The 25,274-nt window shown below is 45.2% G+C and overlaps 1 protein-coding gene across 2 annotated transcripts in view; it reads right to left on the reverse strand.

Moving 5' to 3' along the window:
• The window catches only part of rigi (RNA sensor RIG-I), a 65,172-nt gene extending 62,770 nt beyond the window's left edge, over positions 1–2,402 (reverse strand). The window contains exon 1 of one of the 2 annotated variants that reach the window (XM_068030626.1): positions 1,310–2,402. In XM_068030626.1, coding sequence (XP_067886727.1) covers positions 1,310–1,415 — 106 coding nt within the window. In that variant the 5' untranslated portion in view covers positions 1,416–2,402. The remainder of the gene's footprint in view (positions 1–1,309) is intronic. The other variant, XM_068030627.1, reaches the window with a different exon arrangement.
• Positions 2,403–25,274: the final 22,872 nt, after the last annotated feature.

The raw sequence follows: 25,274 nt of genomic DNA on the forward strand, positions 1-25,274 counted from the left end.
TCATATGTTTTTTGAAAACCATGAATTAACTATTTAAATACCAGTCATTGCCTATATACAGTCAAACCTTTTAATGTATTTTTCCAATCCACCACGGCCAACCTGCTCCTCATATCTTCACAATTGCCCTTGTTTAGATTTAAGATCTTAGTTTCCGATTGAACTACATAATTTTCAAACTTAATGGAAAATTCTATCATACTATGGCCACTTTTCCCTAAAGGTTCTTTTACCACCAGATTATTAATTAGTCCTTTCTCATTACATAATACTAGATCCAAAATAGCCTGTTCCCTAGTTGGTTCCTCAACATATTGCTCCAATAAACCATCTTGGACACATTCCAGGAATAATTCTTCCACAGCATTGGTGCTCATTAGATTTACCCAATCTATATGTAGATTGAAATCGCACATGATTAATGCATTTCCCTTGCTACATGCACTTCTAATTTCCTGATTTATACCGTTGCCCTTTGCTATTTCTCAGCTCTACCCAAAAAGATTCTACATCTTGTTTTTCCGATCTAATGCACTCATCCCATCCCTCATCAGCATTACCCCACCTCCTTTTCCTTTTTGCCTGTCCTTCCTAAATGTCAACTATCCTTTAATATTCAGTTCCCAGTTTTAGTCAGCCTGCCGTAAGGGAAAGGGAGAAATCCACGCCACCGAGATCGATAGATGTTTGTGAGTAGCTTTCTTTGAGGTCAGAGGTGAGTGCTGTCAATTTGCCACTGACCACAAAATTCAGCTCAGTATGTTTTAAAAAAATAAGAATTCAGGTGCCAGGTGACAAGACAACCAGACCCATATAGCAATGACATCATTGCCTTTAGGTTTCTATTGTCTAAACGCAAGAAAATGCCCCAGACATTAACTGTAGCCTAAAATAAAAACAAGAAATGCTGGAAATACTCAGCAGGTCTGGCAGCATCTGTGGAGAGAGAAGCAGAGTTAACGTTTCGGGTCAGTGATCCTTCTTCAGAACTGAAGGCAGCTTCTGTGACAGATGTACAAATTAAATACGATGTACTTACTTACTGAAATGATCCAGTGCGCACCTCAATCTAACACAATTTAATTACGAAGGAATTTTAACCTAACGCGCCGGGCTGGAAACCCACGGAATCGGGTGAACCACCCACTAATTTTACATTTTCCCCAGAGACTCCACGGTAAAACTGCTGCGCCGACAGTTGAGTTTGTCGACTAGCAGATTCAGGTTAAAATCGCAACGGCCAAACAATACTGCATAACGAAACTGCAGCATTCGGTGTTTAAAATTCAAACGCAATAACCTCACATACCTGGCAATAAGAAATTTTTGAGGAATCCTTGTATGTAAGTAGGACGCAGGATTCTTGTTATGTAAGCACTCCAAATCGTCAGGTTTTCTTTGTCGATTTCGGTCATTTTAGAAATAAAATCTTGACTGTTGTTATGTTCAATGTTGCAGTTCTCCTCTTCCGCTCTCTAACCTCCAGCCCACCTAAATATCTGTGCGGGGACTCCGCCTACATAGCGCATTTCCAGTAAATCCCGTGCCACGCAGATCAGGAAACAGAAACTTAACATTTATTACATGTCAACTTTCCCCTTAGAATAACAAAACACTTTTTAAACTTGCCAATAACGTCCACGGATTTCTGCGCGCCAGTGTAATTGACCAGGGTGCCGTCAGCACCATTTCTTTTCCTCTTGTTACTTTCAATCAGTATCGGTTTCGTTTGTGTCTATCTGCTTCCATTTTCTTACGCCTCCCGCTTTCATTTTACAGCTGGTGGTGTTTTCCCTTTTTTGTCCCCGTTTGTTAAACTGCCATCATTTTATTCCAGTCCAAATCTGCTCTTTAAGCTCAATGAACCATCAAAAAGTTCCCGATAGCTGAATCCAGTCTGCCTGCTGACCCATCTGCTCGAGGTCTTGCCCATCTAGTTGTTTGCTTGCCTGAGTCCTAATTCTCACCAAGACCTGTTCGCCCATCCTCCCCCAGTGCTCGCCGACCTACATCGGCTCCCGACCCGGCAACGCCTCAATTTTTAAAAAAATGTCATTGTTGTTTACAAATCACTCCCTGGCCTTGCCCTTCCCTATCTCTGTAATCTCCTCCAGCCTCTCAACCCTCCAGAATAGCTGCACTTCCCTAATTCTGACCTCGAGCATCCCTAATGTTAATCGGTCCACCATTGGTAGCCGTGTCTTTAGCTGCCAAGGCCCTAAGCACTGGGATTCCCTTTCCACCTCTCCCACCTTTGAAGATGCTCAAAACCTACCTCTCTGACCAAGCTTTTGCTCATCTGCCCTAATTTCTCCTTAAGTGGTTCAGTGTCAAATTTTGTCTGATAATGGTCTGGTGAAGCACCTTGGGATGTGTTGCTATGTTAAGGACGCTATATAAATACAAGATAAAAGCAAAATACTGCGGATGCTGGAAATCTGAAACAAAAACAAGAAATGCTGGATTCACTCAGCAGGTCTGGCAGCATCTGTGGAAAGAGAAGCAGAGTTAACGTTTCGGGTCAGTGACCCTTCTTTGGAACTGACAAATATTAGAAAAGTCACAGATTATAAACAAGTGAGGTGGGGGTTGGGCAAGAGATAACAAAGGAGAAGGTGCAGATTGGACCGTGCCACATAGCTGACCAAAAGGTCACGGAGCAAAGGCAAACAATATGTTAATGGTGTGTTGAAAGACAAAGCATTAGTACAGATTAGGTGTGAATATACTGAATATTGAACATCAGCAAGTGCAAACCTGAAGAAAAACAACCTGAAAAAAAACAGTGGGTAAGCAAACTGAACAAACACACCATTAACATATTGTTTGCCTTTGCTCCGTGACCTTTTGGTCAGCTATGTGGTCTGGTCCAATCTGCACCTTCTCCTTTGTTATCTCTTGCCCAACCCCCACCTCACTTGTTTATAATCTGTGACTTTTCTAATATTTGTCAGTTCCGAAGAAGGGTCACTGACCCGAAACGTTAACTCTGCTTCTCTTTCCACAGATGCTGCCAGACCTGCTGAGTGAATCCAGCATTTCTTGTTTTTGTGTGATATAAATACAAGATGTTGTTACTTGGTTTGCCGCCCATCACAGTGTTTCTCAGCCTCACTTGCTGACTCAACTGCCTGCTCCTCCCACTCGAATATCTCTCAGGTCACCTGCTTGTTTCTGTGCAAAAGTGCTACCCCGCTCAACTGTTTATTCACCCACCCCAAGTTCACAGGCCTGCCAGCTTTCTAGCACCAACTAGTGCCTGTCCTTACTGCTCACCTGCCCTCCAGAGTAGGTTGCAGCCCACCCACTGTTGTGGTACACCTTTAAGAGGTGTGGCTATGTAGCAGCAGCTAACACAGAGGTTTAAGAAAACACAATATGGTGGCAGCAGTGGGATTTTCAACATCTCAATGTTTTGAGTACTCTTGCACACCTTCAAGGAAGTGCTAGCCACAGACATTGTCAACTCTACAAAACTTCAATCACCTGAATATTGCATCATTACTTGATGCAACAGCAGCAGTGTAGGCAGTTGGATAAACTTGTGTGCAATTGGGGCTGCAAGGTCAGGCAGTTACAGACTCAGTCATTTACAGCACAGAAGCGTGGGTTTCCTTCCGCATGCCAAAGACTTGCTGGTTGACAGATAAATTGGCTATTATAAATTGCCCCTAGTGTAGGTAGGTGGTAGAAAAGTTGAGGGAAGGTGGGGATGTGAGAGGGAAATGGGATTAATGTAGGGTTAGTATAAATGGGTGGTTGATGGTCGGCACAGACTCAGTGGGCCGAAGGGCCTGTTTCAGTGCTGTATCTCTCTATGCCTCTAAGGAGGCCATTTGGCTAATTGAATCCATGCCGGATCTCACGGAACTATCCAGTCAGTCCCACGCCCTGGCTCGATCCCCATAGCCCTGCAAGTCTATTTCCTTCATGTGGTCATCCAATTTCCTTTTGCAGTCTTGATTGTCTCCACTTGCACCACCCTTGTGGGCAGCGAGTTCCAGGTCATTACCATCAGCTGTGTAAATAAGTTCTTCCTCACATTCTCCCTGCATCTCTTGCCCAAAACCTCAATTCTGTGTCCCTTAGTTCTTATACTATTAGTTTATGGGAACCGGTTTTCCTTGTCTAACTTATCTAAACCTGTCATAATCTTGTACACTTCTATTAAATCTCCTTTCAATCTCCTTTCTTCTAAGGAGAACAACCCCAGCTTTTCCAATCTAACCTTGTAACTAAAATCGACCATCCTTGGAACCATTCTGGTAAATCTCCTCTGCACCCTCTCAAGGACCCTCACACATCCTTCCTAAAGTGTGGTGACCAGAACTGGATGCAATACTCCAGTTGGGACCTAACCAGAGCTTTATAAACTCCAGTTAGTCTTGATATCCACTTGGTCAGATTTTTCACGTCAGCAGCAACCAGAAAATGTCTGATTGTGCTGGATGGACACTGTACAGATTAAAAGGACCCCCGACTGAGAGGTGCGTCAAATGGATTAGCGCCATAGCAATAGCGGGTGACCGGGTTGAGCACGAAAACAGGCCAACCTTAATATTAATAGGTCCACAATCCAGCTTTGAACTGAGAAAAGGGCTAGATTTAAGGCACGGACTGCAAGAAAAAAAAAATCGCCTTTGCTGTTTCAGGTCTTCTACATTTTTGACACCAAAACCACCCTTCGTGGGCAGGGCCAAGTCAAAAGCGCATGAATCAAGCAACAGCGCCACACCTACAATTGGAACTGCAGCCAAGCACTGCTACAGTATTTCTGTCTGCCTGTATAGCAGGAGACTGCGTCACATCTTCCTTGGTCACAAGTGGAACTGCAGGCATTTACTGCCCGTTTCTGGCTGCCTGTACAGCAGGAGATTTCTTTTAACTTCATGCAGAGTACTGGAAGTGAGTTATTACAAGAAAGACAGCAAAGTTTCCTACCATCAACTGGAAAGCAACTGGCCTGCTGTCAGAAATTCAGCTTTTCGAGCAAAGAGTCGAGCTATGTTTCGATGACTTAGCAGTTGCTGATCCAGTGAAGCAGGCAGTGAGAATATGCATGACTGCTGGCAATGAAGGCTTACGTTGCCTTAACACTATTTATTTATTTTTATTTAGAGATACAGCACTGAAACAGGCCCTTCGGCCCACCGAGCCTGTGCCGACCAACAGCCACCCATTTATACTAACCCTACAGTAATCCCATATTCCCTACCGCCTACCTAAATAGGGGCAATTTACAACAGCCAATTTACCTATCACCTGCAAGTCTTTGGCTGTGGGACGAAACCGGAGCACCCAGCGAAAACCCACGCGGTCACAGGGAGAACTTGCAAACTCCGCACAGGCGGTACCCAGAATCAAACCTGGGTCCCTGAAGTTGTGAGGCTGCGGTGCTAACCACTGCGCCACTGTGTCTTACTGAAGAAGAGCAGAAGGATCCAGTGAAATTCTGGTCCACATTACAGGATCAACTTAGTGTAGAACTCAATTTTTGGGGCCATCGGCTCAAGTTCATGTCTTTTTGACAGCAGCTGACTGAGTTCATTGAGCAGTTTGTTAGTCGATGTTGAGCTAAGGGTCACGAGTGTGACTTCACAAAGGCTGAACTGGCAGACTGTTTCATTGAGCTAGTGATTGCGTTCACAACAATAGAGGCATTCCAGAGGGGTCTCTTGGAGAAGCCCAAAGGGTATACTGTGGACGCCCTGCTCAAAGATGGTCGAAAATTTGAGTCTATCATTGTGGGTCAACTGAGTTTACAATCCCAGTGTGCTGCAAACGTCATAGGTGCATTGAGTAAGCATTCCAAGTCCTGGAAACAGTGTAAAAGGTGCGGGCTCTTATACATGCCTAAGGTCGCCCAGCATTTAACGACATCTGCACAGCATGTGGTGTTGGGGTCACTGGAAACGTCAGTGTCGGAAAGTCAAGACAGATGTAGCTGCTAAGAGTCCTGACAAAAGTCAGGCAGACCGTAAGACAGCTTTACACCACTGACAAGCCTCACAGTCGTAATTCACATCACAACTGATATATCCGTGAGGTTGCGGATGATGTCAACACTATTGATGACGATGCCAAGAGTCCAGGTCCAAGTGCGCGAGAGGAACAGTCATTTTGTATTGTCAATGTCACTGATCCAATTACTCCACTGGAGGCGTTTGTGTCTTTTCATGTTCTGTGTCCAAAAAAGGAGGGCACACGTGCTCTGTCAGAAGGTGGACACAGGTGCCAGCACAAATATTTTACCTCTACGCATTCTGAATGATATGTATCCAGGAGCCATGGTGACGCCGATGAACACCCAACTGACCGCATGCAATGGTTCATCAATTCCGTGTTTAGGGTCCATCAAGATTAATTGCAAATACAACCAATCTGAATGGAAATTCCAACTTTTTTTACATCATCCAAGCGACTGGACATGCTCTCGCTGGGACTACAGGCATGCAAGGATTTGAACCTGGTAACGATACACGGCATTGGGCAACACCAAGCACCGCCTCCCCCTAGGCCTCAGACATCGTCTCAGAAAGGCCCTGAAGCAAGCGAGTGAGAGGAAGGCCGCAATCTCAGAATGATCTTTAAATTCTGTCCATACTGTGGTCCGAAGATAGAAGCTCTTTTCAACTTTTGCCCATCTTGTGGTTTCAAGATACCTAAAGAGACTGAGGAAGAAATATAACCTGTTACTGCCCACTCTACAGCATCTCCAGCTCAGACTGTGCCCAGTGCAGTGGCACCCAAAACAAAGCACACCCCAGTGAACATAATCTATCCTGAAGTAAGGGACGCTCTTTTGGAGTAACGGGGAAAGATGAAAGAGGTACATGATACTTATGCTAGAAGTGAGCTTCCCAGATTAATGGTAGGATAACAGGTCAGGATACAGAATCCTATAACTGGTACATGGAGCACTGCACAAGTCTCCAGGGTTTGACCAGAATGACATTTGTACCAGGTTGCTACTTCTACTGGTGCTACATTGCATAGGAATAGCAGTGAGATCAGAACAGTCCATGATCCCAAATTTATCACAAACCAGACGAGATCGAAGACAAAGTCTCGGGCACAGTCTACACATTCTACTTCTATAGAGACGAGTCCATGTGAATCTGTTCCGGATTACAAGAACTGTTATCCTGTTTCTAAATCAGGCCATTTGATCAAACCACACTTACATTACCATGACTGATGTAGTCGCATATTTCTACTACTGCTTGGTACCATGTATGTTTATCTCCTATTACTGTTGTTGATTTGTACATAGTTAACATTTACCAACTTGAGGGAAATATGTTTCTGTTTGGGAAAAGGGGGATGCTGTGATACACTTTTAAGAGGTGTGGCTATGTTATCATGCCAGCAGTGTAAGAGCTGTGATGTAATACACCATGTGACTTCTGGTGTGGGGCAGTCGGAGGAAAGTATCTGTACAGTGAAGACGTGTGTACATGCAGAAAAGGCAGGTACTGTATAACATTAATGAGGGCCAGAGTGGCCTCCTGCACTCATTTCAAATGGATCATAGAATCTTACAGCACAGAAGGAGGCCATTCAGCCCTTTTTGCCTTTTCCGGCTCCTTGAAAGAGCTATCCAATTAATCCCACTCCCTCTGATCTTTCCCCATCACCCTGCAATTTTCTCCCTTTCAAGTATTTATCCAGTTCCCTATTAAATGTTACTATAGAATCTGCTTCCACTGGCCTTTCAGGCAGTGCATTTCAGATGAACGACAATTTATATTGATATAGCACCTTTAACAAAATAAAACATCTCAAGGTGCTTCACAGAAGCATTATAAAGCAAAATTTGGCACCTAGCCATGTAAGGAGATATTAGGGCAGATGACCAAAAGCTTGGTCAAAGAGGTAGATTTTAAGGAGCGTCTTAAAGGAAGAAAGAAAGGTGGAGAGGTTTAGGGAGGGAATTCCAGACCTTGGGGCCTAAGCAGCTGACGGCACAGCCACCAAGTTGTTCATCTAAAATACACTGCCTGATAGGCCGGTGGAAGCAGATTCGCTAGTACTTGCTCCAGCAACAGTTAAAAATCAATGTTCATGTGACAATATTAATATGCCTCTTTCTTGGCAGGTGGGGATCTGCATGACAATCCCTTTAAGTATTTTGTAGGATTCAATGAGATTACCTCTCATTCTTTGAAACTCTAGAGAATACGGGCCCAGTTTTCCCAAGCACTCTTCATAGGACAGTCCCGCCATCCCAGGAACAAGTCTGGTGAACCTTCATTGCTCTCCCTCTATGGCAATAATGTCCTTCTAAGGTAAGGGGACTAAAACTGCACACAGTACTCCAGGTGCAGTCTAACCAAGGTTCAATACAATTGAAGCAAGATTTCACTACTCCTGTACTCAAATCCTCTTGCGATAAAGGCTAACATACCATTAGCCTTCTTAATTGCTTGCTGCACCTGCATTTTAGCTTTCAGTGACTTTGTACATCTACACTTTCTAATCTCTTACCATTTAAGAAATACTCTGCATATCTATTCCTCCTACCAAAGTGGATAACCTCACATTTTTCCACATCATATTCTATCTGCCACGTTCTTGGGTAGGCGGTGGCGTAGTGGTATTATCACTGGACTAGTAACCCAGCAACCCAGGGTATTCCTCTGGGGACATGGGTTCGAATCCCACCACAGCAGAAGGTGGAATTTGAATTTAATTAATAAATCTGGAATTAAAACTAGTCTAATGATGGCCATGAAACCATTGTCGATTGTTGTAAAAACCCATCTGGTTCACTAATGTCCTTGAGGGAAGGAAATCTCATGTCCTTACCTGGTCTGGCCTACACGTGACTCCAGACCCACAGCAATGTAGTTAACTCTTACATGCCCTCTGAAATGGCCTTGCAAGCCACTCAGTTGTACCTAACCGCTACAAAGTCGATAAAAAGGAATGAAACCGGACCGACCACCCGGCATCGACCTAGGCACCGGAAATGACAACGGCAAACCCAGCCCTGTCGACCCTGCAAAGTCCTCCTTACTAACATCTGGGGGCTTGTGCCAAAGCTGGGAGAGATGTCCCACAGACTAGTCAAGCAACAGCCTGACATAGTCATACTCACGGAATCATACCTTACAGACAATGTCCCAGACACTGCAATCACTATCCCCGGGTACGTCCTGTCCCACCGGCAGGACAGACCCAGCAGAGGTGGTGGCACAGTGGTATACAGTAGGGAGGGAGTTGCCCTGGGAGTCCTCAACATCGACTCCGGACCCCATGAAGTCTCATGGCATCAGGTCAAGCATAGACAAGGTAACCTCCTCCTGATTACCACCCACTGCCCTCCCTCAGCTGATGACTCAGTACTCTTCCATGTTGAACACCACTTGGAGGAAGCACTGAGGGTGGCAAGGGCACAAAATGTACTCTGGGTGGGGGACTTCAATGTCCATCACCAAGAGTGGCTCGGTAGCACCACGAATGACCAAGCTGGCAGAGTCCTAACGGACATGGCTGCTAGACTTGTTCTGCGGCAGGTGGTGGGGAACCAACACGAGGGAAGAACATACCTGAACTCGTCCTCACCAATCTGCCTGCCGCAGATGCATCTGTCCATGACAGTATTGGTAGGAGTGACCACCGCACAGTCCTTGTGGAGACAAAGTCCCGCCTTCACATTGACGATACCGTCAATCGTGTTGTGTGGCACTATCACTGTGCTGAATGGGATAGATTTCGAACAGATCTAGCAATGCAAAACTGGGCATCCATGAGGCGCTGTGGGCCATCAGCAGCAGAATTGTACTCAACCACAATCTGTAACCTCATGGCCTGGCATATCCCCCACTCTACCATTACCATCAAGCCAGGAGACTTGGTTCAATGAAGAGTGCAGGAGGGCATGCCAAAAGCAGCATCAGGCATACCTCAAAATGAGGTGTCAACCTGGTGAAGCTACAACCCAGGACTACTTGCATGCCAAACTGCGTAAGCAGTATGTGCTAGAGCTAAGCGATCCCATAACCAACGGATCAGATCAAAGCTCTGCCGTCCTGCCACATCCAGCCGTGAATGGTGGTGGACAATTAAACAACTAACTGGAGGAGGTGGCTCCACAAATATCCCCATCCTCAATGATGGGGGAGCCCAGCACATCAGTGTGAAAGATAAGGCTGAAGCATTTGCAACAATCTTCAGCCAGAAGTGTCGAGTTGATGATCCATCTCGGCCTCCTCCTGAAGTCCCCAGCATCACAGATGCCAGACTTCAGCCAATTCGATTCACTCCACGTGATATCAAGAAACAACTGAAGGCACTGGCTACTGCAAAAGCTATGGGCCCTGACAATATTCCGGCAATAGTACTGAAGACCTGTGCTCCAGAACCTGCCACGCCCCTAGCCAAGCTGTTCCAGTACAGCTACAACACTGGCATCTACCCTGCAATCTGGAAAATTGTCCAGGTATGTCCTGTACACAAAAAGCAGGACAAATCCAACCCAGCCAACTACCGCCCCATTAGCCTACTCTCAATCATCAGTAAAGTGATGGAAGGTGTCATCAACAGTGCCATCAAGCGGCACTTGCTGAGCAACAACCTGCTCAGTGACGCTCAGTTTGGGTTCCGCCAGGGCCACTCAGCTCCTGACCTCATTACAGCCTTGGTTCAAACATGGACAAAAGAGCTGAACTCCAGAGGTGAGGTGAGAGTAACTGCCCTTGACATCAAAGCAGCATTTGACTGAGTATGGCATCAAGGAGCCCTAGCAAAACTGAGGTCAATGGGAATCAGGGGGAAAACCCTCTGCTGGCTGGAGTCATACCTAGCACAAAGGAAGATGGTTGTTGGAGGTCAATAATCTGAGCTCCAGGACATCACTGCAGGTGTTCCTCAGGGTAGTGTCCTTGGCCCAACCATCTTCAGCTGCTTCATCAATGACCTTCCTTCAATCATAAGGTCAGAAGTGGGGATGTTCACTGATGATTGCACAATGTTCAGCACCATTCGTGACTCCTCAGATACTGAAGCAGTCCGTGTAGAAATGCAGCAAGACCTGGACAATATCCAGGCTTGGGCTGATAAGTGGCGAGTAACAATCGTGCCACACAAGTGCCAGGCAATGACCATCTCCAACAAGAGAGAATCTAACCATCTCCCCTTGACAATCAACGGCATTACCATCGCTGAATCCCCCACTATCAACATCCTACGGGCTACCATTGACCAGAAACTGAACTGGAGTGGCCATATAAATAACGTGGCTACAAGAGCAGGTCAGAGGCTAGGAATCCTGAGGCGAGTAACTCACCTCCTGACTCCCCAAAGCCTGTCCACCATCTACAAGGCACAAGTCAGGAGTGTGATGGAATACTCTCCACTTGCCTGGATGGGTGCAGCTCCAACAACACTCAAGAAGCTCAACACCATCCAGGACAAAGCAGCCCACTTGATTGGCACCCCATCCACAAACATTCACTCCCTCCACCACCGACACACAGTGGCAGCAGTGTGTACCATCTACAAGATGCACTGCAGCAATGCACCAAGGCTCCTTAGACAGCATCTTCCAAACCTGTGACCTCTACCAACTAGAAGGACAAGGGCAACACATCCATGGGAACACCACCACCTGCAAGTTCCCCTCCAAGTCACACAGCATCCTGACTTGGAACTATATCGCCGTTCCTTCACTGTCGCTGGGTCAAATTCCTGGAACTCCCTTCCTAACAGCACTGTGGGTGTACCTACCCCACATGGACTGCAGCGGTTCAAGAAGGCAGCTCACCAACACCTTCTCAAGGGCAATTAGGGATGGGCAATAAATGCTGGCCTGGCCAGCGATGCCCACATCCCATGAATGAATAAAAAAAACCTCCCCATATCTTTCTAAATCTCCTTGAAGCCGCTTTGCATCTTCCTCACAACACACATTCCCACCTAGTTTTGTGTCATCTGCCAACTTGGAAATATTACAATTGGTCCCTGCATCTAAATCATTGATATATATTGTGAATATCTGGGGCCCAAGCACTGATCCCTGCAGTATCCCACTAGTCACAGCCTGCCAATGTGAGAATGACCTGTTTATTCCTACTCTGTTTTCTGCCTGTTAACCAATCCTTAATCCATGCCAGTATATTACCTCCTTTCCCACGTGCTTTAATTTTGCTAACCAACCTCCTGTGGGGGACTTTATCAAAGTCCTTTTGAAAATCTAAATATACCACGCCCACTGACTCCCCTTTATCAGTTCTGTTGGTATCAAAAAACTCAAAGGCTCGTCAAAGATGATTTCCCATTCATAAATCCATGTTGACTATGCCCAATCAGATCATTATTAGCCAAGTGTCCATTTATCACATCCTTTAGAATAGATTCTCGCATTTTCCCAATGACTGATGTAAGGCTAACAGGTATGTAATTCCCTATTTTCTCTCTCCCTCCTGTCTTAAATAGTGGAGTGACATTTCCGACCTTCCAATCTGCAGGAACTGCTCCAGAATCTATAGAATTTTGGAAGATGATCACCAATGCATCCACTATCTCCATAGCTACCTCTTTCAACAGTCTGGGATGTCGAATATCAGGTCCTGGGGACTTATCAACCTTCAGCCCATTAATTTCTCCAATCCAACCTTCTTACTCATACTAATTTCCTTCAATTCTTCATTCCCCTTAATCCCTTGTATCTCTAATTCTGGGAGATTTCTTGTATCTTCCTCAGTGAAGACAGACACAAAGTAATTATTTAGCTTCTCTCCCATTTCTCTATTCCCCATTATAAATTCTCCTGACTCTGCCTGTAATGGACCCACATTTGTCTTCGCCAAACGTTTCCTTTTTACGTACCTGTAGAAACTTTTACAGTCCGTTTTTATATTTTTGCTAGCTTACTTCATATTCTATTCTCCCTTTATCAATTTCTTCATCCTCCTTTGCTTTATTCTAAAATCCTCCCAATCCTCAGGTTTTCTACTATTTCTGGCAACTTTATAAGCCTTTTCTTTTAATCTTATACAATCCTTAATTTCATTATTCATGGTTGACTGCCTTTACTTTTGGGGGTTTTGTGCCTTGAAGGAATGTATAGTTGCTGTAAACTATGCAATATTTCTTAAAAGGATATCCATTGCCTATGTACCATCATACCTTTTAATGTATTTTTCCAATCCACCTCAGCCAATTTGCCCCTCGTACCTTCATAATTTCCTTTGTTCAAATTCCTTTGTTCAAGCAAAAGACGCCTGGACACATTTCTCACCTGGTCGTAACATAAGTTTAAAATACTAGTCATGGACCCACTCTTCTCTCCCTTAAACTGAATGTAAAATTCAATCATATTATGATCGCTGCTACCTAGGGGCGCCTTAACTATGAGGTCATTAATTAATCATATCTGATTGAACAATATCAGGTCTAGTATAGCTTGCCCTCTGGTTGGCTCCAGAACATATTGTTCCAAGAAATTGTCTGAAAACATTCTATATACTCCTCATCTAGGCTGCCTCTGCTCATCTGATTTTTCCAGTCTATATGTAGGTTAAAATCCTCCATAATTATCGCTGTATCTTTCTGACAACCTGCCATAATTTATTCCTTTTTACCCCGTTCTACAGTGTGGTTAATGTTAGGTGGCCTGTACACGATTCCCACAAGTGACTTCTTGCCTTTATGATTTCTGATTTCTCCCCGAACATCCTGATCTCCTGAACTTAGGTCATCCCTCTCTATTGCGCTAATACCATCATTAATTAACAGAGCTACCCGTCCACCTTTTCCTAGCTTCCTTTCCTTCCTAAATGCCATATACCCTTCAATATTCAGGTCCCAATCTATGTTGTTCTGCAGCCATGTCTCTGTAATGGCTATCAGATCGTACTTATTTCTATTTATGCTCTCAGTTCATCTGTTTTGTTTCCAATGCTATGTGCATTCAGATACAGAGCCTTTAGTTTTGTCCTTTTATTATTTTGTATCCTCTAGCCTTATCTGTTGATTTATTCTTAGATTTGTACGCTCTTGTCCCTTCTTGTCACAGTCTGTTTATCATTTCCCATATTAATACCTTTCTCTCTTGCCTTGTCTCTACTCCTTGATTTACATCTTCCAAAATTTGATCCCTTGCCCCCACTATTAAGTATAAAATCCTCTCTACTTCCGTAGTTATGTGGCTCGCTAGAACACTGGCCCCAGCGCGGTTCAGGTGTAGACTGTCGCAACAGTACAGCCACCACTTTCCCCAGTACTGGTGCCAGTGCCCCACGAGAGGGTACAGAGGAGGTTTACCAGAATGTTGCCTGGTCTGGAGGGCATTAGCTATGAGGAGAGGTTGGAAAAACTCGGATTGTTTTCACTGGAACGATGGAGGTGGAGGGACGACATTATAGAGGTTTACAAAGTTATGAGCGGCATGGACAGAGTGGATAGTCAGAAGCTTTTTCCCAGGGTGGAAGAGTCAGTTACTAGGGGACATAGGTTTAAGGTGCGAGGGGCAAAGTTTAGAGGGGATGTGCGAGGCAAGTTTTTTTACACAGAGGGTGGTGAGTGCCTGGAACTTGCTGCCAGGGGAGGTGGTGGAAGCAGATACGATAGCGACGTTTAAGAGACATCTTGACAAATATATGAATAGGAAGGGAATAGAGGGATATGGGCCCCGGAAGTGCAGAAGGTGTTAGTTTCGGCAGGCATCAAGATCGGCGCAGGCTTGGAGGGCCGAATGGCCTGTTCCTGTGCTGTACTGTTCTTTGTTCTTTGAACTGGAACCCACTTCTACCACACCAGTCTTTGAGCCACGTATTAATTTCTCTAATCTTATTTGCCCTATGCCAATTTGCACGTGGCTCAGGTAATAATCCAGAGATTATTACCTTTGACCTTCAATCTCACTTTGAAGAGGTGGAACCTGTCATAGCCGCTAAGCGCATTGTACTGTTGAACTACAAGAAAGCCCCCAGCACGTTAACATCCGTAGCACTTAAAGTAGCCAGACGCGTTGCACAAAGAACAGCCAGGCACTGTGCAAATGACTACTGGCAACACCTATAAAGTCATATTCAGCTGGCCTCCGAAACATCAGAGGAATATATGATGACATTAAGAGAGCTTTGGACCATCAAGAAGATCGCACCCAACCGCTCCCCCCCCCCCCCCCTCCAAGTCTAAATCAGAGGAAACGATCATGACCAATGCAAACAAATGGACTGCTGGGTGCAACACTGCCTAGAACTATACTCCAGGGAAAATGTTGTCACTGAGACCGCCCTCAATGTAGCCCAGTCTCTGCCAGTCATGGATGAGCTGGACGAACAGCCAACAAAATCGGAACTCAGTGATGCCATTGATTCTCTAGCCAGTGGAAAAGCCCCTGGGAAGGATGGCATTACCCCTGAAATAATCAAGAGTGCCAAGCCTGCTATACTCTCAGCACTCCATGAACTGCTTTGCCTGTGCTGGGATGAGGGAGCAGTACCACAGGACATGCGTGATGCCAATATCATCACCCTCTATAAGAACAAGGGTGACCGCGGTGACTGCAACAACTACCGTGGAATCTTCCTGCTCAGCATAGTGGGGAAAGTCTTCGCTCGAGTCGCTTTGAACAGGCTCCAGAAGCTGGCTGAGCGTGTCTACCCTGAGGCACAGTGTGGCTTTCGAGCAGAGAGATCCACCATTGACATGCTGATCTCCCTTTGCCAGCTACAGGAGAAATGCCGTGAACAACAGATGCCCCCCTACATTGCTTTCATAGATCTCACCAAAGCCTTTAACCTAGTCAGCAGACATGGTCTCTTCAGACTACTAGAAAAGATCGGATGTCCACCAAAGCTACTAAGTATCATCACCTCATTCCATGACAATATGAAAGGCACAATTCAGCATAGCGGTGCCTCATCAGACTTTTTGCCTATCCTGAGTGGTGTGAAACAGGGCTGTGTTCTCGCACCCACACTCTTTGGGATCTTCTTCTCCCTGCTGCTCTCAGATGCGTTCAAGTCTTAAGAAGGAATTTTCCTGCACACAAGATCAGGGGGCAATTTGTTCAACCTTGTCCGTCTAAGAGCGAAGACCAAAGTACGGAAGGTCCTCTTCAGGGAACTCCTCTTTGCTGACGATGCTGCATTAACATCCCACACAGAAGAGTGTTCTCAGAGACTCATTGACAGGATTGCAGCTGCCTGCAACGAATTTGGCCGAACCATCAGCCTCAAGAAAACGATCATGGAACAGAACATCAGAAATGCTCCATCCATCAATATCGGCAACCATGCTCTGGAAGTGGTTCAAGAGTTCACCTACCTAGGCTCAACTATCACCAGTAACCTGTCTCTCGATGCAGAAATCAACAAGCGCATGGGAAAGGCGTCTGCTGCTATGTCCAGACTGGCCGAGAGTGTGGGAACACTGAACACAAAAGTACGAGTGTATCAAGCCTGTGTCCTCAGTACCTTGCTCGATGGCAGCGAGGCCTGGACAACGTATGTCAGCCAAGAGCGACGTCTCAATTCATTCCATCTTTGCTGCCTCCGGAGAATCCTTGGCATCAGGTGGCAGGACCGTATCTCCAACGCAGAAGTCCTTGAGGCGGCCAACATCCCCAGCATATACACCCTACTGAGCCAGCGGCGTTTGAGATGTCTTGGCCGTGTGAGCCACATGGAAGATGGCAGGATCCCCAAGGACACATTGTACAGCGAGCTCGCCACTGGTATCATACCCACCGGCCGTCCATGTCTCCGCTTTAAAGATGTCTGCAAACGTGACATGAAGTCCTGTGACATTGATCACAAGTCGTGGGAGTCAGTTGCCAGTGATCGCCAGAGTTGGCGGACAGCCATAAAGGCGGGGCTAAAGAGTGGCGAGTTGAAGAGACTTAGCCATTGGCAGAAAAAAGACAGAAGCACAAGGGTAGAGATAACTGTGTAACAGCCCCGACAACCAATTTTATCTTCAGCGCCTGTGGAAGAGTCTCACTCCAGAATTGGCCTTTATAGCCACTCGAGGCGCTGCTTCACAAACCACTGACCACCTCCAGGCGCCTACCCATTGTCTCTCAAAACAAGGAGGCCAAAGAATGAAAATTACCTTTGAGGTTCTGCTTCTCAATTTGGTGCCTAGCTCCTCATACTGACTATGCAGAACCTCTTTCCTTGTCCTGCCTATGTCATTGGTACCTACATGGACCACGATGACTGGATCCTCCCCCTCCCACTGTAAATTTCTCTCCAGCCCTGAGTAGATGTCCCGAACCCTGGCACCAGGCAGGCAACACAGCCGTCTGGACTCTCGCTCTTTGCTGCAGAGAACAGTGTCAATCCCCCTAACTATACTGTCCCCTCCTACCACTACATTCCTTTTTTCTCCCTCCACTTGAACGGCTTCCTGTGCCATGGTTAGGTTGCTCATCCACCCTGCCGACCCCACTCTCACCCAAACAAGCTGAAAGAACCTCAATAATATAAAAGCAAAATACTGCGGATGCTGGAAATCTCTGTCCTGGAATTGCTGCAGTGTTCCAGTGAACATCAACGCAAGCTCGAGGAACAGCATCTCATTTACCGATTAGGTATGCCACAGCCTGCCAGACTGAACATTGAGTTCAATAATTTCAGAGCATGACGGCCCCCACCCCCCCCATTTTACTTTTATTTTTAGTTATTTTTTTCTTTTTCCTTAAAAAAAAAAATTTTTTTTGGTTATTTTATTTCATCTTAGTTTGTTCAGTTTGCTTACCCACTTTTTTTCATGTTTGTACTTGCAGCTGTTCAATTTTCAGTCCGTTAACACCCTATCTGTACTAATGCTTTGTCTTTCAACACACCATTAACATATTTTTTGCCTTTGCTCCACAACCTTCTGGTCAGCTATTCTGTGACCTTGTCCTATCTACACCTTCTCCTTTGTTATCTCTTGCCCCATCCCTGCTTTACTTGCTTATAACCATTTACATTTCTAATATTTGCTAGTTCTGAAGAAGGGTCACTGACCTGAAACGTTAACTCTGCTTCTCTCTCCACAGATGCTGCCAGACCTGCTGAGTATTTCCAACATTTCTTGTTTTTATTTCTGAAAGAACCTCAAACCTGTTGGACAATCGCAAAGGCTGAAGCTCCTGCACGCCTGCCCTCTGGGTCCCCTGACCTGCCTCAGCTGCAGCCACAATCTCCTGTCCCTGAGCACTGACCAAATCAGAAGACCCTATCCTAAGGGGTGTGACTGCCTCCTGATACAAAATGTCCAGGTAACCTTCCCCCTCCCTGATGTGTCGCAGTGTCAGCAGCTTGGACTCCAGTTCAATGACTGAGCCGAAGCTCTTCGAGCCACAAACACTTACTGCAGACCTGTTTGTCCTGGATCGTACTGGCATCCAGGAGCTTCAACATGCTGCAGCCGTGACACATCACCTGCCCTGCCATCTTTAAATGTGATTTAATTAACTACTTAATTATTTTATTCAATTATTTATTTTATTTTCCTATTTTATATCTTTTTTATTAAGCTTACCACTAGTTCCTTTACTATTTTAAATGTTAGGATTAGACTGGACCTTAATCACTTACCAGACTGCTTTCCTCAGCGATGCAACTGACTGCCAGCCTGAGTTTTTAAGAATAATGAGTCCATCTTGAAATCACAGCTCATGACCTTTATCCCTTCCTCAGCAAAGGTTATCTAGAATCTGGACAGCTTTTTAAAAACAAAATAGTTGAACCAACTTGAACAAAGATGTTTCCACTTGTGAGGAGTCCAAAACTAAGCGCCATCAATATAATAGTTATGAATAAATCCAATTAAGAATTCAGGAGAACCTTCTTTGCTCAGAGAATGGTGCTTATGGCCCATCGAGCCTCCTCCTACCCTTGCTTTCAAATGCCTCCATGCCCCCCGCTACCTCCAATCTCTGTAACTTCCTCCAGCCCTACATCCCTCAGATATTTGTGCTCCTCCAATTCTCATCTCTTACGCATCTCCCAATTCTAATTAGATTATTTTTTTTAGATTAGAGATACAGCACTGAAACAGGCCCTTCGGCCCACCGAGTCTGTGCCGAACATCAGCCACCCATTTATACTAATCCTACACTAATCCCATATTCCTACCAAACATCCCATATTCCTACCAAACATCCCCACCTGTTCCTATATTTCCCTACCACCTACCTATACTAGTGACAATTTATAATGGCCAATTTACCTATCAACCTGCAAGTCTTTTGGCTTGTGGGAGGAAACCGGAGCACCCGGAGAAAACCCACGCAGACACAGGGAGAACTTGCAAACTCCACACAGGCAGTACCAGGAATCGAACCCGGGTCCCTGGAGCTGTGAGGCTGCGGTGCTAACCACTGCGCCACTGTGCCGCCCTGTGTAATTGCTCCCCCATTGGCAGCCATGCCTTTAGCTGCCGAGGACCCAAGCCCTGGAACACCCTCCCTCAACCCCTCTGTCTTTCTTTCCTCCGTTAAGATGTTCCTTAAAACCTACCATCTTGTCATCTGACCCAACATCTCCTTACGTGGCTCGGTATTAGATTTTGTTTGATAACAATCTTGCAAAGCACCTTGTAACTATATTAAAAGTGTTCCATAAATGCAGGTCATTGTTGTGAGAATATGCAACTCACTATATCATGGAGTAGTTGTGATGAACAGCATTATGGAATATACAGCACAGAAACAGACCATTTGTCCCAACCAATTCACACTGGTGTTTCTGCTCCACTCAAGCCTCCTTCCATCTTTCCTCATCTAACAATCAGCAAATGCTCTATTTTCTTCTCCCTCATATATTTATCTAGCTTCCCCTTAAATGCATCTATGCCATTCACCTCAACCACTCCCTGTGGTAGCAAGTTCTACATTATCATTTCTTTCTGGATAGAGATATTTCTTCTAAATTCCCTATTTGATTTCTTATTGACTGTCTTTTATTGATGGCCTCTAATTTTGCTCTTTCCAAAAGCGGAAACCCCCTCTGTGTCCACTGTATAAAATCTTTCATAATTTTAAAGATCTATTAGGTCACACTCAACCTTCTCATTTCAAAAGAGACACAGCCTTTACATCGCTTCTTGATAGGTATAACATAGATATATTTAAAGGGAAGCTAGATAAGTACATGAGGGAGAAAGAAGAATATGCTGATAGGGTGAGATGAAGTGGGTAAGAGGAGACTTGTGTGGAGCAGGTATCGCCCTGCTGGGCTGTTTCTATGCTGTAAATACTCTAACTTGCACTGCTGAAGTATTGGCTTGCTTTAACTGATAACATTCTGAATTTGAAAGATTTAGACTTTTTTTTGTTGCAAGAGGAGATAGTTTTGTCATCTATATTGAATATTGAGAGGAAGTAATCATTTAAAATATTTGCGATTTTGGGCTCAATCTCAACTTGAGTCATATTTAGATGTTTAGAACTGTTGCCTCTACTCTGACTGTCCTCTTACTATTCCAGCACTGAAAGAAATTCTTACTCCTTTTTTTTAAACCCTTATAACATGTCTTGACAAGCTTCAATATTGATCCCAAACAACCCCTTCATCTTTCTCCTGCCGGATTTGTCAAATCAGTTTTTCCTCACTTTTCTTTCCATATTCCCTGAGGCAGAGAGTCTCCTGCAATTGCTTTTCTTCCTGCTATTGCACCATTACCTTTGGAGCTCCCCCATGGATCTAGCCTTGCTCACCCATGTGCTGCATTTTGGTGATCTTATCCTAAAACACATCAGGTTCCACATGTATGCTCACTGCACCCAACTCTACGTCACCCACTATCTCTCTTAACTCCATCCTATCTCTTTGACCAAGCTTTTGGTTACCTGTCCTAATATCTCCTTACGTGGCTTAGTGTAAAACTTTGTTTGATAATCACTCCTGTAAAGCGCCATGGAACGTTTCATCATCTTAAAAGGTGCTATATAAATGCGAGTTGTAAATGTTAATCCATTTCGATCTCACATTTTTATTCATGCAGACCTTAGCTATGTAGTTATCCTGCAAGATCAGCATTGTGCTTTTAAGCTCGTTTTACTTGCCCTCTACTTAAATGAACAGCCTCCTCATCCATACTTTGCTTAAGCTATTATTGTTTTTTAAATTAGATCCTTTAAAGTTTTATTATATATATATATATATATATATATAATACACATGACACAGACCACCTCTTGAGCCTCCCTTAATGCATTGGACCATTGGAAGCCCTCTCACTTTATGTTTACCAACTTGAACTTTGAACCACTTGGGCTATTCCCAACTTATACTTGGTTGATTGAGGCCACCCACTAAAATAACCTGCCTGTTTTCACTTACCGTTTTATAATAACTTCCTCAGGGCAGAGAAGATAAAGAGGAGATTTGATATGTGTTCAAAATCATGAGGGATATTGATGGAGTAAGTAAGGATAAACAGTTTCCAGTGACAGGAGGGTTGGTAACCAGTGGACAAAACCTACTATGGGGAAAAAGCAGGGGTGTGGGACTACTTGGATAGCTTTATCAAGGAGCCGACAAGGCAATGATGGGCCAAATAGCCTCTTTCTGTGCTATATCATACTATGATAATGTAAACCATCCAATTTTTAATTCTGGCCCATGGGAATTGTAGCTAACCTAATGTTAGCTATACATTTTTCACATTAGATATATATCTAATTTATAGAATGATTACAGCATAGGAGGCTGCCATGCAGCTCGTGATGTCTGTGCCAACTCTGTGCAGTGGAAGACTCTGTACCCTCGTACATTGTATTTACCATCCTCTGGAATCGATCAAGTTTCTGAAATTTCTACTGCACTGTAACTCCTGTCTGCATCAACCTCCAGTATTGACTTGATATTATTCCTAGGCATCAGCTTTGGCTCAGTGGTAGCTCTGAGTCCAAAGGTTGACAGATTCAAGTTCTACTCCAGGATTTACCCACATAAGCTACGCTGACATTTAACTGCAATACCAAGAGTGTCACATCATCCATGGTGGTGTTTTTCAGGTGTGATGGTTTAACCGAGGCCGCAAGAGCCCTCTGAAGTGGACATCAAAGACTCCACAAAACTATTTGAAGAGCAGGTGAGGATTTGCCTGGTCAACATATATCCCTCAACCAACATCAGCAAAAAAAAATTACTGGTCATTATTTCAGTGCTGTTTGTGGGATCTTGCTGTACATAAACTGACAGCCATATTTATCGACAAATAGAGTGATTACACTTTAAAGCCAATTTATTGGCGGTAAAGTGCATAGGGAAAGAGGACATAAAAAGTAGTTTAAAAAAAAATGCTTTTTGTGTTTCTATATATTTTATCAGATGTAGCTTTCCTGCCTCCCCGAGCCCTGGAGTACCTGTATGCCAACCCCAGCATCCGCAATTACACCCCCAGATAAATGTTAGCTCTCTACACCACGTGTGGTAAACCTGGATGCACCAACCAGGAAAAATCAAATGGATTCTAAACAACCTTGATAAATTGGAAACCTGTTGTCAAGGCTGGAATGCTACACATCTAAGACAACTCCAACAAACGATACTGAGCTCAGACCTAGTGCCCCCATTAAATCAGTGTAACAACTGGAATCAAATCTATGCCCATGTTCTCACGGCAACTCGGGGAGGGCCTGTAATGGGTTCCATCAAGGAAACACCAATATTTGCAAAACTAAAGGGTTGATATTTGCCTACCGATTGAGCAGCATCCTTAGACATAACTGGGCCATTGTCCACAGTTACCTGGCCAAACGATATCAAAATAGCACCCTCAAACTGATCTGTGATATTCTAAATGAATATCCTAATAACCAGCAGAAATGGGATAATGTCGTACGCATTATCTGATCATGATGTATTAGGCCTACTCTGGACTAAGCCTGTAGTAAAGCCAGACATTAAAGATAGAAGTGCCAGAGAAAGTACCTCTGGTACTCAAAGACCGGAACAGCTTAGGCCCAAGACTCCAACCCATTCTGGTCGGACACAGAATAATGCCTCTGGAGCCCCAGGAGGGCGTTACGGAAGATCCATGCCCCCAACTCGGTAGCACCGCTACTGACTGGGCAGTCCGATTCCTCAAGGATATAGCTGCTAGACTGGATTTGCGGCAGGTGGTGAGGGAACCAACAAAAGGGAAAAACCTACTTGACCACGTCCTCACCAATCTACCTGTCACAGATGCATCTGTCCACGACAGTATTGGTAGGAGTGACCACCGCACAGTCCTTGTGGAGACAAAATCCTGTCTTCACACTAATGGTACCCATCATTGTTTTGTGTGGCACTACCACTGTGCTAAATGGGATAGATTTTGAACAGATCTAGCAACTCAAAACTGGGCATCCATGAGGCGCTGTGGGCCATCAGCAGCAAAATTGTATTCAATCATAATCTGTAACCTCATGGCCCAGCATATCCCTCACTCTACCATTACCATCAAGCCGGGGGACCAATTCTGGATCAATGAAGAGTGCAGCAGGACATGCCAGGAGCAGCACCAGGCACACCTAGAAATAAGGTGTCAGCCTGGTAAAGCTACAACACAGGACTACCTGCATGCCAAACAGCAGAAGCAGCATGCAATAGACAGAGCTAAGTGATCCCACAACAAATGGATCAGTTCTAAGCTCTGCAGTCCTGACATATCCAGTCATGAATGGTGGTGGACAATTAAACAACTAACAGGAGGAGGAGGCTGCACAAATATCCCCATCCTTAACGATGGCGGAGCCCAGCACATCAATGCAAAAGACAAGGCTGAAGCATTTGCATCCATCTTCAGCCAGAAGTGCCGAGTTGATGATCCATCTCGGCCTCCTCCTGAGGTCCCCAGCATCACAGATGCCTGTCTTCAGCCAATCCGATTCACTCCACGTGATATCAAGAAACGGTTGAAGGCACTGGATACTGCAAAGGCTATGGACCCTGACAACATTCTGGCAATAGTACTGAAGACTTGTGCTCCAGAACTAGCTGCGTCCCTAGCCAAGCTGTTCCAGTTCAGCTACAACACTGGCATTTACCCAGCAATATGAAAAATTGCCCAGGTATGTCCTGTACCCAAAAAGCAGGACAAATCTGACCGGCCAATTACCGCCCTATCAGTCTACTCCCAATCATCAGCAAAGTGATTAAAGGGGTCACGACAGTGCTATCAAGCGGCACTTGCTCAGCAATAACCTACTCACTGACGCTCAGTTTGGGTTCAGCTGGGGCCACTCAGCTCCTGACCTCATTATAGCCTTGGTCCAAACATGGACAAAAGAGCTGAACTTACGAGGTGAGGTGGGAGTGACTGCCCTTGACATCAAGGCAGCATTTGACCGAGTATAGCATCCAGGAGCCCTAGCAAAACTGGAGTCAATGGGAATCAGGGAGAAAACTCTCCGCTGGTTGGAGTCATACTTAGCAGAATGGAAGATGGTTCTGGTTGTTGGAGGTCAATTATCTCAGTCCCAGGACATTATTGCAGGTGTTCCTCAGGATAATGTCCTAGGCCCAACCATCTTCAGCTGCTTCATCAATGTCCTTCCCTCCATCATAAGGACAGAAGTGGGGATGTTTGCTGATGATTGCACAATGTTCAGCACCATTCGCGACTCCTCAGATTCCGAAGCAGCCTGTGTCCATATGCAGCAAGACCTGGACAACATCCAGGCTTGGGCTGATAAGTGGCAAGTAACATTCACACCACACAATTGCCAAGCAATGACAATCTCAAACAGGAGAGAATCCAACCATCGCCCCTCGATGTTCAATGGCATTACCATCGCTGAATCCCCCACTATCAACATCCTGGGGAACTCCACTGACCAGAAACTGAACTGGACCAGCCACATAAATGCTGTGACTACAAGAGCAGGTCAGAGGCTGGGAATTCTGTGGCGAGTATCTCACCTCCTGACTCCCCAATGCCTGTCCTCCATCTACAAGGCACAAGTCAGGAGTGTGAGGCAATAATCTCCATTTGCCTGGATGGGTGCAGCTCCAACAACACTCAAGAAGCTCGACACCATCCAAGACAAAGCAGCCCGCTTGATTGGCACCCCATCCACAACCTTTGACATTCACTCCCTCCACCACTGACGCAGAGTGGCAGCAGTGTGTACCATCTACAAGATGCACTACAGCAACTTCGACAGCACCTTCCAAGCTCACAACCTTCACCACCTAGAAGGACAAGGGCAGCAGATACATGGGAACACGACCCCCTGCAAGTTCCCCTCCAAGTCACACACCATCCTGACTTGGAACTATATCGCCGTTCCTTCACTGTTGCGGGGTCAAAGTCCTGGAATTCCCTTCCTAACAGCA

This window comes from Heterodontus francisci, chromosome 4, assembly GCF_036365525.1.
Source record: "Heterodontus francisci isolate sHetFra1 chromosome 4, sHetFra1.hap1, whole genome shotgun sequence".
Lineage (NCBI taxonomy): Eukaryota > Metazoa > Chordata > Chondrichthyes > Heterodontiformes > Heterodontidae > Heterodontus > Heterodontus francisci.